This window comes from Erinaceus europaeus, chromosome 4 (assembly GCF_950295315.1).
Source record: "Erinaceus europaeus chromosome 4, mEriEur2.1, whole genome shotgun sequence".
Lineage (NCBI taxonomy): Eukaryota > Metazoa > Chordata > Mammalia > Eulipotyphla > Erinaceidae > Erinaceus > Erinaceus europaeus.
The window spans coordinates 25,177,166-25,192,453 of NC_080165.1; the positions used below are offsets into that span (position 1 = coordinate 25,177,166).

General features: G+C 44.6%; 3 protein-coding genes across 5 annotated transcripts in view; 1 reads left to right on the top strand and 2 right to left on the bottom strand.

Annotated features, from left to right (window-relative positions):
* Window positions 1-927, top strand: part of XRCC6 (X-ray repair cross complementing 6) — a 40,156-nt gene extending 39,229 nt beyond the window's left edge. For all 3 annotated transcript variants that reach the window (XM_060189053.1, XM_060189055.1, XM_060189054.1), the window contains exon 13: window positions 254-927. In XM_060189053.1, coding sequence (XP_060045036.1) covers window positions 254-447 — 194 coding nt within the window. In that variant the 3' untranslated portion in view covers window positions 448-927. The remainder of the gene's footprint in view (window positions 1-253) is intronic.
* TNFRSF13C (TNF receptor superfamily member 13C) overlaps window positions 1-15,288 on the bottom strand; it is a 328,540-nt gene that overhangs the window by 66,643 nt on the left and 246,609 nt on the right. The window lies entirely within an intron of this gene.
* On the bottom strand, window positions 3,507-9,163 carry SNU13 (small nuclear ribonucleoprotein 13). The gene is made up of 3 exons (XM_007523425.3): window positions 9,033-9,163; window positions 5,030-5,150; window positions 3,507-3,885 (listed from the first exon to the last, which is right to left on the bottom strand). The coding sequence occupies exons 1-3, from the start codon at window positions 9,033-9,035 to the stop codon at window positions 3,623-3,625; spliced, it is 387 nt and encodes a 128-aa protein (XP_007523487.1). The 5' UTR covers window positions 9,036-9,163; the 3' UTR covers window positions 3,507-3,622.

Consider the following 15,288-nt stretch of genomic DNA (forward strand, 5'->3'; position numbering starts at 1 on the left):
ACTTGTTTCCCCAGAGCAAACCAACAGTTTTGAGCAAACTGGTGACATCCAGGTGGTTTTTAACTTCCTCCTAAACAGGACGTCTTTTTGTGTTTCAGTGAGTGCCTCTAGACTCCTGCCTTCCCCATGGTATTCTAGATGGGCACCACAGCTATATGGCAAATGGCTAACTGCAACCCAGGTCACATGGAGGCCCCTGTGCAATATGGCTGGATGCCACTGGGAGTATTTCCCATCATGTCCTCTCTTTCAGATGGTGATGGTTCTGAGAGCAAGAAGCCCAAAGTGGAAATATCTGAAGAGGAGCTGAAGGCCCATGTCAGCAGGGGCACACTAGGGAAGCTCACTGTGCCCACGCTGAAGGAAGCCTGCAGGATGTGTGGGCTGAAAGGTGGACTGAAGAAGCAGGAGCTGCTGGATGTGCTGACTAGGCACTTTCAAGAGTGACTGAGGCCACTAGAGCTAGCCTAGCCCCCTTCCACATGGTAGGAGGCTGCCTGGCTTCTCATCCAGTTAAAACATGTTTCTTGGGAGTCGCGCAGTAGGTTAAGCGCACGTGGCACAAAGTGCAAGGACTGCTATAAGGATTCTGGTTCGAGCCCCCGGATCCCCACCTGCAGAGGAGTCGCTTCACAGGCGGTGAAGCAGGTCACAGGTATCTTTCTCTCCCTGTCTTCCCCACCTCTCTCCATTTCTCTCTGTCCTAACAGTGATGATGACATCATCAACAACAATAATAGCTACAACAATAAAAAAAACAAGGGCAACAAAAGGGAAAATTAAAAAAAAAAAAGTTTCTTCTGCACAAGGGAGTCTGCCTTGGCAGAAACCAGGGAGTTTACGTTTATGAGACTGATGCCATGAAAACAGTAGTTTTTCCGATTTGGTGTGCCTTACTTCTGAATAAAGAACCCTAACTTTGTACTATATACTTACTGTTTAATTTCAAAGAGAAATGCCTGCTTTTAATTGAATGGTCACTTGCTGTTTGCACTCTCCCATTGGGGACACACAAGACACTGGGGACACACAAGAGAATAGTGAAGAAGCCAGGAGAGTGTACGATAATCAAGGACAGGTAAATAGACTTCAGGAGCGGCACCCTGGTGTTCCTTCTCTTTCTGTCTCTCTGTAATATTAAAATTGGAAAAAGAAAGTGGAATCACACATTGGAGGCCCTGATACTGCAGAAATAAAGTCTGTATCTTGACTCTATCACATACATATAAGTAATCCTGGGTAATTTTTTTTTGCCACATGGGTTATCCCTGGGGCTCTGTGCCTGCATGATTCCACTGTTCTTGATGACCATGTTTTCCTTTTTAACAGAGCAATTTACTTTTGTCTTAGCTTTAATAGACGCAGATTCAAAATGCAAACTCACTTTGGTCTGAGGTGATAATACTGAGCAGGCACCAAGCAGAGAAAAGGTTCATGCTGGAGTGAGTGGCCTAGGTGGGAGAGTGATGACAAGTGCTTTGCTGAGAGGCTGGGAGTAAGTTGAAAAATGACCAACCCAGGGGCCAGGTGGTGGCACACCTGGTTGAGCGTGTTACAATGTGTAAAGACCCGGGTTTGAGCCCCTGGTCCCTTCTTGCATGGGGAAAGCTTTGCAAGTGGTGAAGGAAGTCTGTAGGTATCTTTCTCCCTCCCTATCTCCTCCTTCTGTCTCAACTTTTGGCTGTCAATAGCCAATAAATGAATAAAAAAAATTAATGACCAGCAGAGAAAGTACAGAATTGGCAGGACAAGGCAGTTTTTAGATTTCCTATAGATACTTCCTGCTCAATGTGTACACTGGCCAAGTGACAACTACATACTTTTTGCCGGCACTGAATCCACTGCTGCTTCTAGAGACTATTTTTTCCCCCTTTTTTATCATAGTTATTGCTGTCATTGTTACTGGATAGGACAGAGAAATCAAGAGGAGGGGAAGACAGAGAGGGGGAGAGAAAGATAGACATCTGCAGACCTGCTTCACCGCTTGTGAAGTGACCCCCCTGTAGGTGGGGAGCCAGGGGCTCGAACCAGGATCGTTATGCTGTTCCTTGTGCTTAGCACACCATATGCGCTTAACCTGCTGCACTACTGCCTGGCCCCCATTTACATATTTTCTTATTAACTAGACCTTAATGGTATGCAATAATTTTTACTACGGAAGGAAGTTAGTAACTTTATTCCCCACCCCCTCAAGAATCTGGCAAAGGCTATAGGATCCTGAATTAGTATTATTCCCTTTTGTTGCCCTTGTTTTACTGTTATAGTTATTGATGTCATTGCTGGATAGGACAAAGAGAAGTGGAGAAAGGAGGGGAAGAGAAAGATAAGACACCTGTAGACCTGCTTCACCGTTTGTGAAGCAACTCCCCTGCAGGTGGGGAGCCAGAACCGGGATCCTTACACTGGTCCTTGCACTTTGTACCAAGTGCGCTTAACATGCTGTGCTACCACCCGACTCCCATCCTGAATTCTTCTATAGTGCTTCTCAGCTGGGAGTGAGTTTGCCACCAACAACATATGATTTGGAAGACAGAGGAAGATGTCTGCTGGTATCTAGTGAGCAAATGGCAGGGATGCCACAAATACTGTTAATATACAGGGCAGACCCCAGTACAGGGAATAACCCCCAATGTCAGTGGTGCTGAGGCTGAGAATACTTAGTATGTGCAGAAATCATCTAGCTGGTACAGTCTGAAGCCATATAATCAAATGTAAGCACCTGAATTACTGTCTGCATCACACTGTTTAAAAAAAAAATTTTTTTTTTAATCTTTATTTATTAGATAGAGACAGCCAGAAATGGAGAGGGGAGGAGGAGAGAGACAGACACCTGCAGTCCTGCTTCACTACTTGTGAAGCTTTCCCCCTGCAGGTGGGGATTGGGAGCTGGAACCTGGGTACTTGTGCACTGTAGCATGTGCACTCAACCAGGTGTGCCACCACCCAGCCCCAGGGTCACACTTTTAAAATGACACTTGCAGTATATTCTTGATATGATAAACACATACATTGGACCCACATCATGCCAGGAAAAGGTAAAGGCTCTTAGACCTGATGATACCAAGTCTCCACTGAGGAAATCCCCATGCACCAAAGATAATTTAGAGTCCATCATCTCTGCTGTAGCTTCCAGTTGGGTCTCTGGCTGGCCCACAATCCTCTTTTACAAACGATTTCAAGATTTAGGCCACTGCCCTGCATCCTATTCACCCAGGTCACCCCTGGAATTCTGCTGTAGTCCTGGCACAGAAGGACTGTTACAGGGAGATATGGGGTAAAAATATATGATCAAAAGCAAGAGGAGCACACGAGCAAATAGCATGTGGACATGCACCTAACAACCCCATAGATTAACTGCAACCAGATCTTGCCTTTGACTGGCATTTAACACACTGCTTCCGCCTGTTCTGAGCACTAGTCACTTCTCAAAGGGAAGGTCCAACAGCAAAAGGAGATGTGAGTATATATGTGAACCTTAAAAACTATATAAAAATAGAAAAACCAAATTCCATGTGACTATTTTATAATAGAAAGTTGGAAATACTACATGCTAACAGACAATATGATACACAATCTTGGCAGGAGGGGAGAGTCAGAGGGAAAGTACAGCTGAGGCCACTGGTTAGACTAAGAGCCTTTCAATGGACTGCTGAATGGACTGGATCTGCTGCTTCAGCTGGGAGCCTTCTTTGATGGTGACAGAACAAGCAATGACAGGCCTGGAGACCCCACAGGCTCGTCCTAGAGCCTGCTTGGAGCGCACAAACACATAGGGCACGTTCTTGTCTTCACACAGCAGGGGGAGGTGCAGGATTATTTCCAGGGGCTCAGCATCTGCAGCCATCACAATGAACTCAGAGATGCCTCTGTTGAGAGTTTTAGTGGCTGTGGACAGAAGGAAAATAAGTCAACTGGTGATGTGATGTAGGGCGCTGGCAGCTATACCATAATCAAACCCCCCCCCCCAAAAAAAAGAAACGGTACACAAAAACTGGTGGGAGCAATTATCTCCCTGGCTTTCACTTTCATTAAAAGGCAAAGGTGTCAAAATATTAACAACTGGGGGCCGGATGGTGGCACACCTGGTTGAGTGCAAAAGGACCCGGGTTCGAGTCCCCAGTCCCCACCTGCCAAGGTGGTGAAGCAGGGCTGCAGGTGTCTCTCTTCTGCTCTATCTCCCCATTCCTTTCAATTTCTGGCTGTCTCTATCCAATAAAATAAATAAAATTTTAAAAGTATATTAACTGGTGGATCTATTTTTTTTTCTTTTTGCCTCCAGGGTCATTACTGGGGCTCAGTGCTTGCACTACTAATCCATGGCTCCTGGAGGCTATTTTTCCCATTTTGTTGCCACTGTTGTTGCATAAGACAGAGAAATGGAGAGGAGAAAACAGAGAGGGAGAAAGATAAATACTTCCAGACCGGCTTCACTGCTTGTGAAGCAACCCATTCCACCCCCACAGATGGGGAGCGGGCTCGAACTGTGATTCTTACTCTATTCCCTGCACTTCGCACCATGTGTGCTTAACCCACTGCGCTACCCATGGATCTAAAAATTCTTTTTTTTTTTTTGGCGCCACGTGCGCTTAGCTTAACCTGCTGTGCTACTGCCCAACTCCCTATTTTTTAAAAATTTTTATTTACTTTTATTGCCCTTATTTATTGTTGTAGTTATTATTTATGTCATTGTTGTTGGCTAGAACAGAGAGAAATGGAGAGGGGAGGGGAAGACAGAGAGAGGGAGAGAAAGACACCTATAGACCTGCTTCACCACTTTTGAAGCGACCCCCCTGCAGGTGGGGATCCGGGAGCTGGAACCAGGATCCTTAATGTGTCACCTGCACTTAAACCTGCTGAGCTACCGCCTGACTCCCCGGATCTAAAAATTCTTAAGTCAACCTTTTGAAGCTAAAGGTTAGATGAAGCCCCCCCCACTGGTCCTATTAAAAATTATCCAGCCCTCTTTCCAAAGTGCTCATCTAGTCGAAAAGCAGGTGACCGCCACTCTCCTGAGCACCATGAGACTTACCCTCATTGGCTCCTTTCCGAAGCTGCTTGTAGTTGCATGACTGCTGGACAAGGTCCAGTAGTTTCTTGGTAAGGTGGGCATCTGCGAGGGGGTAGGCCTTCGGATTTACATCAGCCTCAGTCTATGGGGAAAACCAAGTGTCAGTCAAACCAAACCAGAAGTCATCCCAGACAAGTTACAAAATACTCTTGAGTATTTCTGTTCCCCAGCACTAACTTAACACTAGTCTGCCCACTCCCAACTTAGAAATGATTATGCAAAAAGATTTTCATGCCTAAGGCTGAATCCCCAACACTATCAGAAGTTAGAGCTTATAAGTGCTCTGGCCATTCTCACATGAAAAAGCATTATTAAAAACAAAAGTTGATCAAGTCCCCAGACTCATTCCGTGTACAGGCACATGCTAGAGTTAAGCATTACTCGGGTCTCAATATATATATTTGCCTTCAGGGTTGCTGCTGGGGTTCAATGCCTATACTATGGAACCCACTGCTCCTGTGGCCCTTTTATTTTCTGGGTAGGACAGAGAGAAATTAAGGATGGGGAAGACAGGGAGAAAACCAAAACACCTGCACACCTGTTTCACTACTTGTGAAGCAACCTCCTTGCAGATGGGGAGCCAGGGTCTTGAACCGAGATCCCTGTGTAAGTCCTTGCACTTTGTACTGTGTGCTTAACCTGGTGTACCACCGCCAGACCCTCTCTCATAATAATCTTGAAAAGAGGGTGGTGATGGCCAGGAGATAAACTATGAAAAATGACTTTCATGTCTGAGGCACCAGACGTCCCAGGTTCAACTTCCTTCACCATCATAAGCCAATAATGACAAAGATATATTAAATATTTCTAGTGGGCTAGGAGGTGGTCCGGTAGATAAAACATTGAGCTCTCATGCTTGAGGTCCTGGGTTCAATCCCCGGCAGCACATGTACCAGAGTGATGTCTGGTTCTTTCTTTCCTCCTGTCTTTCTCATGAATAAAGAAATAAAAAAAAAAAAAAAAGATTTCTATACTTTTGCTTGCCTCTTTTATTTTGGACATGACATTATCAGTGTAAATGGATTACAATCAGACCCACATATGACAGTATTCATTTGAGTCACGTTTTGGTTTTCCATAGTCTTCCCAACTTTACTGAATCAGTATTGTAGCATAATTTATTGAAATGCAGCAAAAATTCTTTCTCCATGACCCCATCAACTTTTAAATCTCCAAAAGCATCCACATTTTCTTGGTCATAGACACAGTTCAGCTGATAGAGCACAGGGTTTGTGTATCTGGATTCCTGCACTGATCCTCAGCACTGCATGTTAACTGAGTGGCTTTTCTCCAAATATAGTATAAAACTCTATATAAAAATAAACCTTAAAACTTTTCTCTACTTTCAACTCTACAGTACATTCAAAAGTGTCAGAATTACTATACCAATAGGTGTGGCCTTACTCTACAAGCAGTTACACTGTACTGAAAGCTATTTAGGGGTAGGGGAGGCAGCATAATGGTTATGCAAAGAGACTCTCTTGCCTGAGGTTTCAAAGTCCCAGGTTCAATTCCCCGCACCATCGTAAGCTAGAGCTGAGCAGTGCTCTGGTTAAAAAAACAAATTTTTCAATGTGACAATCAGTTTCCTTTTTAGATTGCCTCAAAAAAATGTCAACATGGCATGAGGACCTCGTCTGTACCACCACTCCTGGGTCAACTGTCTAGTTATTTTAGAGTGGTTCTTCTTCTAGCGTTTGCCCTTCTTCCGTAGCCAGTCAACAGCGTCAGGTTGAGCCTGATGTAAAGTTTCGAGACCTCCTTTGAATCTGGAGAGGTGGCAGTCGTTGACTATGTGGGTCATTGTCTGTAGCCGCAGGGGCAGTTCGGGTGGTCTCTGGCTCCCCAGCGGTGGAACATAGCTGCGCACCGGCCATGGCCTGTTCCATAGCGATTGAGGAGGGCCCAATCATAACGTGCTAGGTCAAAGCCGGGTTGATGCTTACAGGGGTCTGTGATAAGGTGTTTGTTCTTTACCTCAGCTGACTGCCAACTCTGTTTCCAAGAGTCTGGAACAGAGAAATTCAGTGTAGGCTTAGAGTGGTGAGTAGAAGAAACACCACAGCACTGCCCTATCCTCCAAGGAGCTCCCCTAGTGCTGTTTATGATGCTCCTACTTAGTGCTAGGGTTTGAGCCTAGGGTGATAGATACAGTGAACTACCCTCCCAACCGCTACACTATATGAATACATACTTTCCATTTTAAAACTCCAACCTGGGAGTTGGGCCGTAGCACAGCACAGGTGGCTCGAAGCGCAAGGACCAGCGTAAGCATCCCGGTTCGAGCCCCCAGCTCCGCACCTGCAGGGGAGTCGCTTCACAGGCAGTGAAGCAGGTCTGCAGGTGTCTATCTTCCTCTCCCTCCCCCTTTCTGTCTTCTCCTCCTCTCTCCATTTCTCTCTGTCCTATCCAACAACGACGACATCAATAACAACAACTACAATAAAACAACAGGGCAACAAGAGAGAATAAATAAAAATTTTTTTAAAAATTAAAAAAAAACACCTCTAACCTGTCTTTTAACTAGTGTCCAGTCCCTTTCTACTTTTAAGTATGAACCTTCTTTTGTGACATCCCATGCATTTTTTACATGCATACATATTTACAGATGGGGGATACAGCATAATGGTTATGCAAAGAGACTCTCATGCCAGGGGCTCCAAACAACAGGTCTGATCCCCTGCACCATCATAAGCCAGAGATGAGCAGTGCTCTGGTAAAAACAACCACGACAAAACACATTTACTCTTGCAGTGGTAATTAAACAGTCCTAGTTAAACAAAGAGAAGCCAGGACTCCCACTCCCCAATGCCCAAGATGCAATGACAGGGACAGAACTGGGAGCCTCAGGCAAATCCTGTGCTTTACCAGCTGAGTTTATATTCTTTGGTAGATACCTGAGAAATTACAGTGTATGACTCAATTTATCAAATCACTGAAGAAAACTTTAATCCCAATCATTCTTGTATGAATACTTCTATGTTTTCAAATGCACAAAAGATGAAGGTTTCAGGAGGTGGAACAACCAATCATCAAAGTCACCTTACCGCTTTAGACTCTGTCAATAACAAAAAGTCGCTCTACTTTAAAAGCAAAAGATCTGGCTGGTAAAATCTATCTATTTGGACCGAGCAACTCAGTATACAAAGTATTAGGGCTAAAAGTTTAACCGCATTATCTTAATCTTAGTGTATTGTTACACCCATTTTACCCTGGAGGAAAATTGCTTCTTGTGTGTGTGTGTGTGTGGGGGGATTGCTTTTAAATTGAACCCGAGACCATCCAATTCCAAACTTTTCACAAAACAGCCAAATAATGAAACAGCTTAAAAGTTTCAAGGGTGGGGGAAGGTGTTACCCAACAGGACCTAAATCGGGTTAAATAGATCACGCATCTATATGCAAGTGGGAGGGTTCTGCAAACTCATCCGGATTTAGCAAATTTAGGAAGCTACCAGGCTCCCTAGTCTGAGACCAAGGGTTGAGGGGTCCGGCCTCTGACTTCCCCGCACGTGGGAGTCGCGGCGAGCACAGGCGGACCCTCGGAGAGCACCGTGTCCGGGACACGAGCACCGGAGAGCAGGGTCGGGGTGGCCAATCAGAACCCAGGATTTCACGCCACCCTCCAAACACCCTGGGGTTAAAAAAAAAAAAAAAGTAAAAAGATGGAGTCAAACTTGCTCATGCCGGTTTCTACTCCACGTGGGTTGGTCTTTCTTCCAGGCTGCGCGATGCTCCCTCCGCTCACCCGGGACCCTCGACCGACCACACTCACTGCAGCAGAGCACCTCCGATCGCCGCGGCCGGCGGCGCCGTAACCTCACTCAGCCCGGGACCCCCGGCTGCCCGCGCTTGAACCCCGGGCGGCGCGGGCGCGGTGGCGCAGATTCTAAGCCCCCAAGGCCAGAGTGAGCCCAGATGCGAGCGCCCCGCTTCCCGCCTTGCGGGAAGACACACGCACTCACCATGGCGGCGGCCCCGCGCTCTCACCACTCTCCAGGAAGCACGGCGGCCCTCGGAGCAGGAGAGACAGACTCTTAATGAAAGCCGCACGGAAAACCGACGAGAAATGGCCGCGTGCGGCAGGAAGCGGAAGTGACATCACACAAGCCGGGTTCCCCCGCCTCGTCCACTAGGGGGCACGCCTTACTTCTGGGTAGAGGGGAGTTGTGTTTTTATTATGCCGTTATAATTTTTTAATATTTATTTATTTATTCCCTTTAGTTGCCCGTGCTGTTTTATTGTTGTAGTTACTATTGTTGTTACTGATGTCGTCGTTGTTGGACAGGACAGAGAGAAATGGAAAGAGGAGGAGAAGACAGAGAGGGGGAGAGAGGGGAGTCGGTGGTAGTGCAGCGGGTTAAGCACAGGTGGCAGAGCAAAGCGCAAGGACCGGCATCAGGGCCCCGGTTCAAGCCCCCAGCTCCCCACCTGCAGGGGAGTCGCTTCACAGGCGGTGAAGCAGGTCTGCAGGTGTCTTTCTCTCCCCGTCTCTGTCTTCGCCCCCCCCATTTCTCTCTGTTCTGTCCAACAACAATGACAACAATAATAACTACAACAACAATAAAAAGGGCAACAAAAGGGAATAAATAAATAATTTTTAAAAAAGGGGGGGAGAGAAAGATAGACACCTGCAGACCTGCTCCACCGCCTGTGAAGCGACTCCCCTGCAGGTGGGGAGCCGGGGCTCCAACCTGGGTCCTTACACCTGTCTTTGCGCTTGGCGCCACGTGTACTTAACCGGCTGCGCTACCGCCCGCTGACTGTCCGCCTCCCCTCGTTATAAATTTTTGACATGTGGTCCGGAAGTGGTGCCGCAGATAAAGCAGTGGACTCTCAAGCGTAAGGTCTGAGCTCAGTCCCCTGACAGCAAATCTACCAGAGTGATGTCTGGTTTTTTTTCGCTCTCTCCTCCTATCTTCTTCATGAATAAATAAATAGAATCTTGAAGTTTTTGACAGTGAGTGAAAAGTTCAAAACTTGTGGTTCCTGAGGTGGTACAGTGGATAAAGCATTCGACTGTCAAGCATGACTTTCAGAGTATGATCCCTCGCAGCTCATGTACCAGAGTGGTTGTCTGGTCCTTTCTCTCCTCCTTTCTCATTAATAAATAAATACAATCTTTAAAAAAAGAATCATTTTTAAAAAGTTCAAAACTTGGGCTGGGGAAACTGTATAATGGTTATGCAAAACACTTTCATGCTTGAGGCTCTGAGCTCCTAGATTTGTCTTAAACCAGAATAGATTAGCACTGCTCAGCTCTGTTTTATGGTGGTTCTGAGGACTGAACCTGAGACCTCAGGCAACAAAAAGGGGGGGGGGGGGGGAATGGCCTCCAGGAGCGGTGGATTCATGGTGCAGGCACCGAGCCCAGCAATAACCCTGGAGGGGGAAGAAAAAAAAGTCTTTTGCATAACCACTTTGTTGTTTCCCCAGCCCAAAATAAATACTAAGGGGAAAAGTTCGAAATATAACACACCAATGCAAGGCTTTCAATGGTGTCATCTTTTAATCGCCAGTTCATTTTTGAGCTCAATCTTGTGCTTTCAAAATCACTTTGCTGGGAGCCGGGCGGTAGCTCAGCGGGTTAAGCGCATGTGGCACAAAGCACAAGGACCAGAGGAAGGATCCCGGTTCGAGCCCCTGGCTCCCCACCTGCGTGGTGGGGGGCGGGGGTCGCTTCACAGGCGGTGAAGCAGTTCTACAGGTGTCTTTCTCTCCCCCTCTCTGTCTTCCCCTCCTTTCTCCATTTCTCTCTGTTCTGTCCAATAATGACATCAATAACAACAGTAAGAACTACAACAATAAAACATGGGCAACAAAAAGGAAATAAATATATTTAGAAAAATTTTTTAAATCACTTTGCTCGCTGCCCCAGAAGAGAGGTGGCAGGTGGTTCCTGTTACCGTGGACGTAGAGAAGCTGTTACTGCTGAGTAAGAAGCTAAGTTAGAGGACTCCAAAGTGGGGCAATGTATTTGTAGAGATCCACAAATCAGCCATGCCACTCCCAAGAACCAGTTAACTGTACAAGCTACACAGTTCAAATTTTCCAACATCCAACATAACTTGTAAGGATTTTAACAAAATGTATATATAGCATATATGTACATATAATATACATTATTTCTTAAATTTATTATTATTATTTTTAACCAGACCACTGCTTAGCTCTCGTTTATAGTGGAATGGGGGATTGAACCTGGGGCTGGGACTTTGGAGCCTCAGGCATGAGAGTCTCTTTTACATTATGCTATCTACCCCCACCCTAAGATTTTTTTGTTTTTCTTTTTTTTTAGAATTCACTTATTTATTCAAAAGAAAGATAGAAGAAAGAGAGAAAGAACCAGACATGACTCTGGAACATGTGCTGCCAGGGACTGAACTCAGGACCCCATGCTTGAGAATTCAATGCTTTATCCACTGCTCTACCTCCTGGACCACTGCCCTAAGGTTTGTTTTTATTTTTTTTAGCTTATTTATTTATAAAACATATTTCCTTTTTTTTTTCAAGAGCATGAGAGTCTCTTTGCATAACCATTATGCTATCTAGCCCCACCCTAAAGTTTCTATACTGAAACCCAATCTTTGGATTGATTTTTCTCAGAACAATGTGAGAATTGTTCTCTTCTAGGCTTTAATCCTCTGATTCTTTAATAAACTCATGTTGCCTGAGGCTCTGAGGTCCCAGGTTCGATCCTCAGCACCACCATAATTCAGAGTTGAGTAGTGCTCTGGTGAAAAATAAACAAATAGGGGGCCAGGCGGTAGGGCAGAGGGTTAAGCGCACATGACGTGAAGCACAAGGACCGGCTCAAGGATTTTGGTTCCTGGATCCCCACCTGCAGGGGAATCACTTCACAGGCAGTGAAGCAGGTCTGCATGTGTCTGTCTTTCTCTCCCCCTCTCTGTCCCTCTCTCTCGATTTCTCTCTGTCCTAACCAATAGCAACAGCAATGACAATAACAACAAGAGCAACAAAAACAACAACAAAAAATGGGGAAAAAATACCCTCCAGGGGAAGTCCTGCGGTAGCGCGGGTTAAGCGAAGGTGGCGCAAGATTTTACAAGTGTGAAGTAGTGTTGTAAGTCTCTCTCTCTCTCCATTTCTTTTTATCTCTATATAAAGAAAGCAAAGAAAAAAGAAACAAAGAAATGACCTACAGAAGTTGTGGATTCATTGTGCAGGCACTATCTCCCCAGCAATAATCCTAGTGTAACAAAATTTTAGGGCTGGGGAGACAGCATAATGGTTGTGAAAAAGACTTTCATGTCTGAGGCTCTGAAGTTTAATCCCAGTACCACCATATGCCAAACTGAGCTTTGACATGGCCTGTTTCTGTCTCTGCCTCTCTGTCTCTCTCCTTTCTCAAGATATCTTTTTCTTTAATTTCTTTATTGGGGAATTAATGCTTTACATTCAACAGTAAATACAATAGTTTGTACATACAGAACATTTCCCAGTTTTCCATATAACAATGCAGCCCCCACTAGGCCCTCTGTCATCCTTCTTGGACCTGTACTCTCCCCACCCACCCACCCCAGAGTCTTGTACTTTGGTTTAAGGATATCATTCTTTATAATAAATATAATATTTTAAAACTTTAAAAAATACATATGGGTGGTCCGGAGGTGGTGCAGTAGATAAGGCATTGGATTCTCAACCATGAGGTCCCAAGTTCAATCCCCAGCAGCACATGTACCAGAGTGTTGTCTGGTTCTTTCTCTCTCTCCTCCTATCATTCTCATGAATAAATAAATACATTCTTTAAAAAATAATAATAATATATATGGGGCTGGGTGGTGACACATCTGGTTCAGTGCACATGTTACAAAGCACAATGACTCTTAGTAAGATAATCAAAGTAAGGATCCAAACCAAGGAACAGTCTGGCAGATTTCATTTTGGGAGAGCTGATCCACAAGTTACAAGCTACCTTATATATACCTTAGGAAAGGAAGGGAATTCTCGGTCTTCTATAGAGAGACTAAAACAATGCATTTTAACAGAGGTTCCAGTTTTTGTTCATGGGTTATGAAGAGGTGTGTAACTTTTCAGCTTGTTGTGATTCACAGACTGTTATCTACAAATAGAGGGAAATGAAATACGAGGAGATGGTTAAACTTTATTCATTTATTTATTCATCCATTTATGTTTAATGGCCATCGGGGTTACCGCTGCAGCTCTGTGCCTGCTCTATATATCCACCACTCCCAGCTGCCATTTTTTTCCTTTTCTTCCTATTTTATTGGATAAGACAGAGAGGAATTGAGGGGAAAGGGGAAGATAGAGAAGAGAGAGACAGATAGAGAGATACCTGAAGACCTGCTTTACCACTCATGAAGCTTACTGCCATCAGGTGGGAAGTGGGTGCCTTGAACCTGGGTCCTTCCACATGGTAATATGTTCACTTAACTGGATGTGCCACAGACCAACCCCCTAAACTTTATTCTTTTTTAAAAAATATTTATTTATTTATTCCCTTTTGTTGCCCTTGTCATTTTATTGTTGTAGTTATTATTGTTGTTATTGATGTCATTGTTGTTGGATAGGACAGAGAGAAATGGAAAAAGAAGGGAAAGACAGAGAGGGGGAGAAAAAGACAGACACCTGCAGACCTGCTTCACCACCTGTGAAGCGACTCCCCTGCAGGTGGGGAGCCAGGAGCTCGAATCGGGATCTTTCCTCCGGTCCTTGCACTTTGTGCCACCTGCGCTTAACCTGCTGCGCGTACTACTGCCAGTCTCCTTCTACACTTTATTCTAAGAAATGCTTGATAGAGTGTATGCATTACCATGAACCAAGACCCGGATTCAAGCCCCCACATCTCACCTTTAAGGGGAAATTTCACAAGTGGTAAAACAATGTTGCAGGTGTCTCTCTTCCTTCCCCCTCTCTCTGTCTTCCCTTTCCCTCTCAATTTCTCTCTGTCCTATAAAATAAAATAAAATTTAAAAAGGCCACTGGGAGTGGAGTCATTGTGCAGGCACCAAGCTCCAGCAGTAGCTCAGTGTCAATTAGTAAACTATCCCATCAAGCTTTACTTCATGGGGCTTCCTTTTAAAAAAGAAGAAAAAGGAGGTGGTGAAAAGTAGCACAGGAGACTTTTATATCTAAGATTCAGAGGCCCTACTTTCAATCTTTTTTTTTTTAGATAATTTAAAAAACTATTTATTTATTTATTTGTTTTACCAGAGCACTGCTCAGCTCTGGCTTACGGTGGTGCGGCGGATTGAACCTGGGACTTTGGAGACTCAGGTATGAGAGTCTTTGCATAACCATTAAGCTATCTACCCCATTTTTAGCACCATCTTTTTTTTTTTTAAACTGTCACTTATTTGGCAGAAAACATGTTGTTTTAATAAAAAAAACATCAGCAAATGACACATAAATTAAAATGCTTTTACTAAGAACCAAATGGAACCATTTCAGTCTTTTCATCAAGAGGTCTGGCACTATCTTAAGCCAGAGTTGGTCAATGCTCTACTCTCTCTGTCTTAGTTAAATAAATTTTTAAAATCTGAAGGAAAAAAACATTTCAGGTTCGGGACATAACTCTTCTGGTAGTGTACATATTTTACTTTGCATGAAAACTCAGGTTTGAACCTAGCACCACATAAGGGGCTTGATGTTTTTATCTGTTTATCTTATTTTATTATTTTTTTTTACACCAGTGTTATTACTGCGGCTTGGTATCTGCATGGCTATGCCATTCCCAGTGGCATTTCCTCTCTCTTCTACCACAGGTGAGAGACAGACACAGAGAGAGAGAGAGAGAGATAAAGGGAAAATAAGGATAGAGAGAACGAAAGGAGAGATACCTGCACCATTGCTGCACTGTTTATGAAGCTTCCCACCTGCAGGGGGCTTGAACTCGGGTCCTCAAGCTTGGTAACATGTATGTTTTATTAGATGAGTCACCACACCTGGCCCAAAGGCTTGATATTTTTAAGACTATGAACAAGGAGACTGTATACTTTCTCCTAGAACCAGCTTTTTTTTTTTTTTTTTTCTCCAGGGTTATCGATGGGGCTGGGTGCCTGCACTATGAATCCACTGCCCCTGGAGGGCATCTTTTCTCATTCTTCTTGTTGCTGTTATTGTTGTTGCTGCTCCTGTCATTGTTGTTGGATAGAACAGAGAGAAATTGAGAGAGAGGGGAAAGATAGAGAGGGAGACAGAAAGATAAACACCTGCAGACCTGCTTCACAGCTTGTGAAG

Excerpts from the sequence above, each read along its gene's own strand:
- SNU13 (XM_007523425.3), bottom strand. Across the intron at positions 3,886-5,029 it reads TCGGAAAGGAGCCAATGAGG|CCACTAAAACTCTCAACAGA; the intron begins GTAAGTCTCATG and ends TTCTGTCCACAG.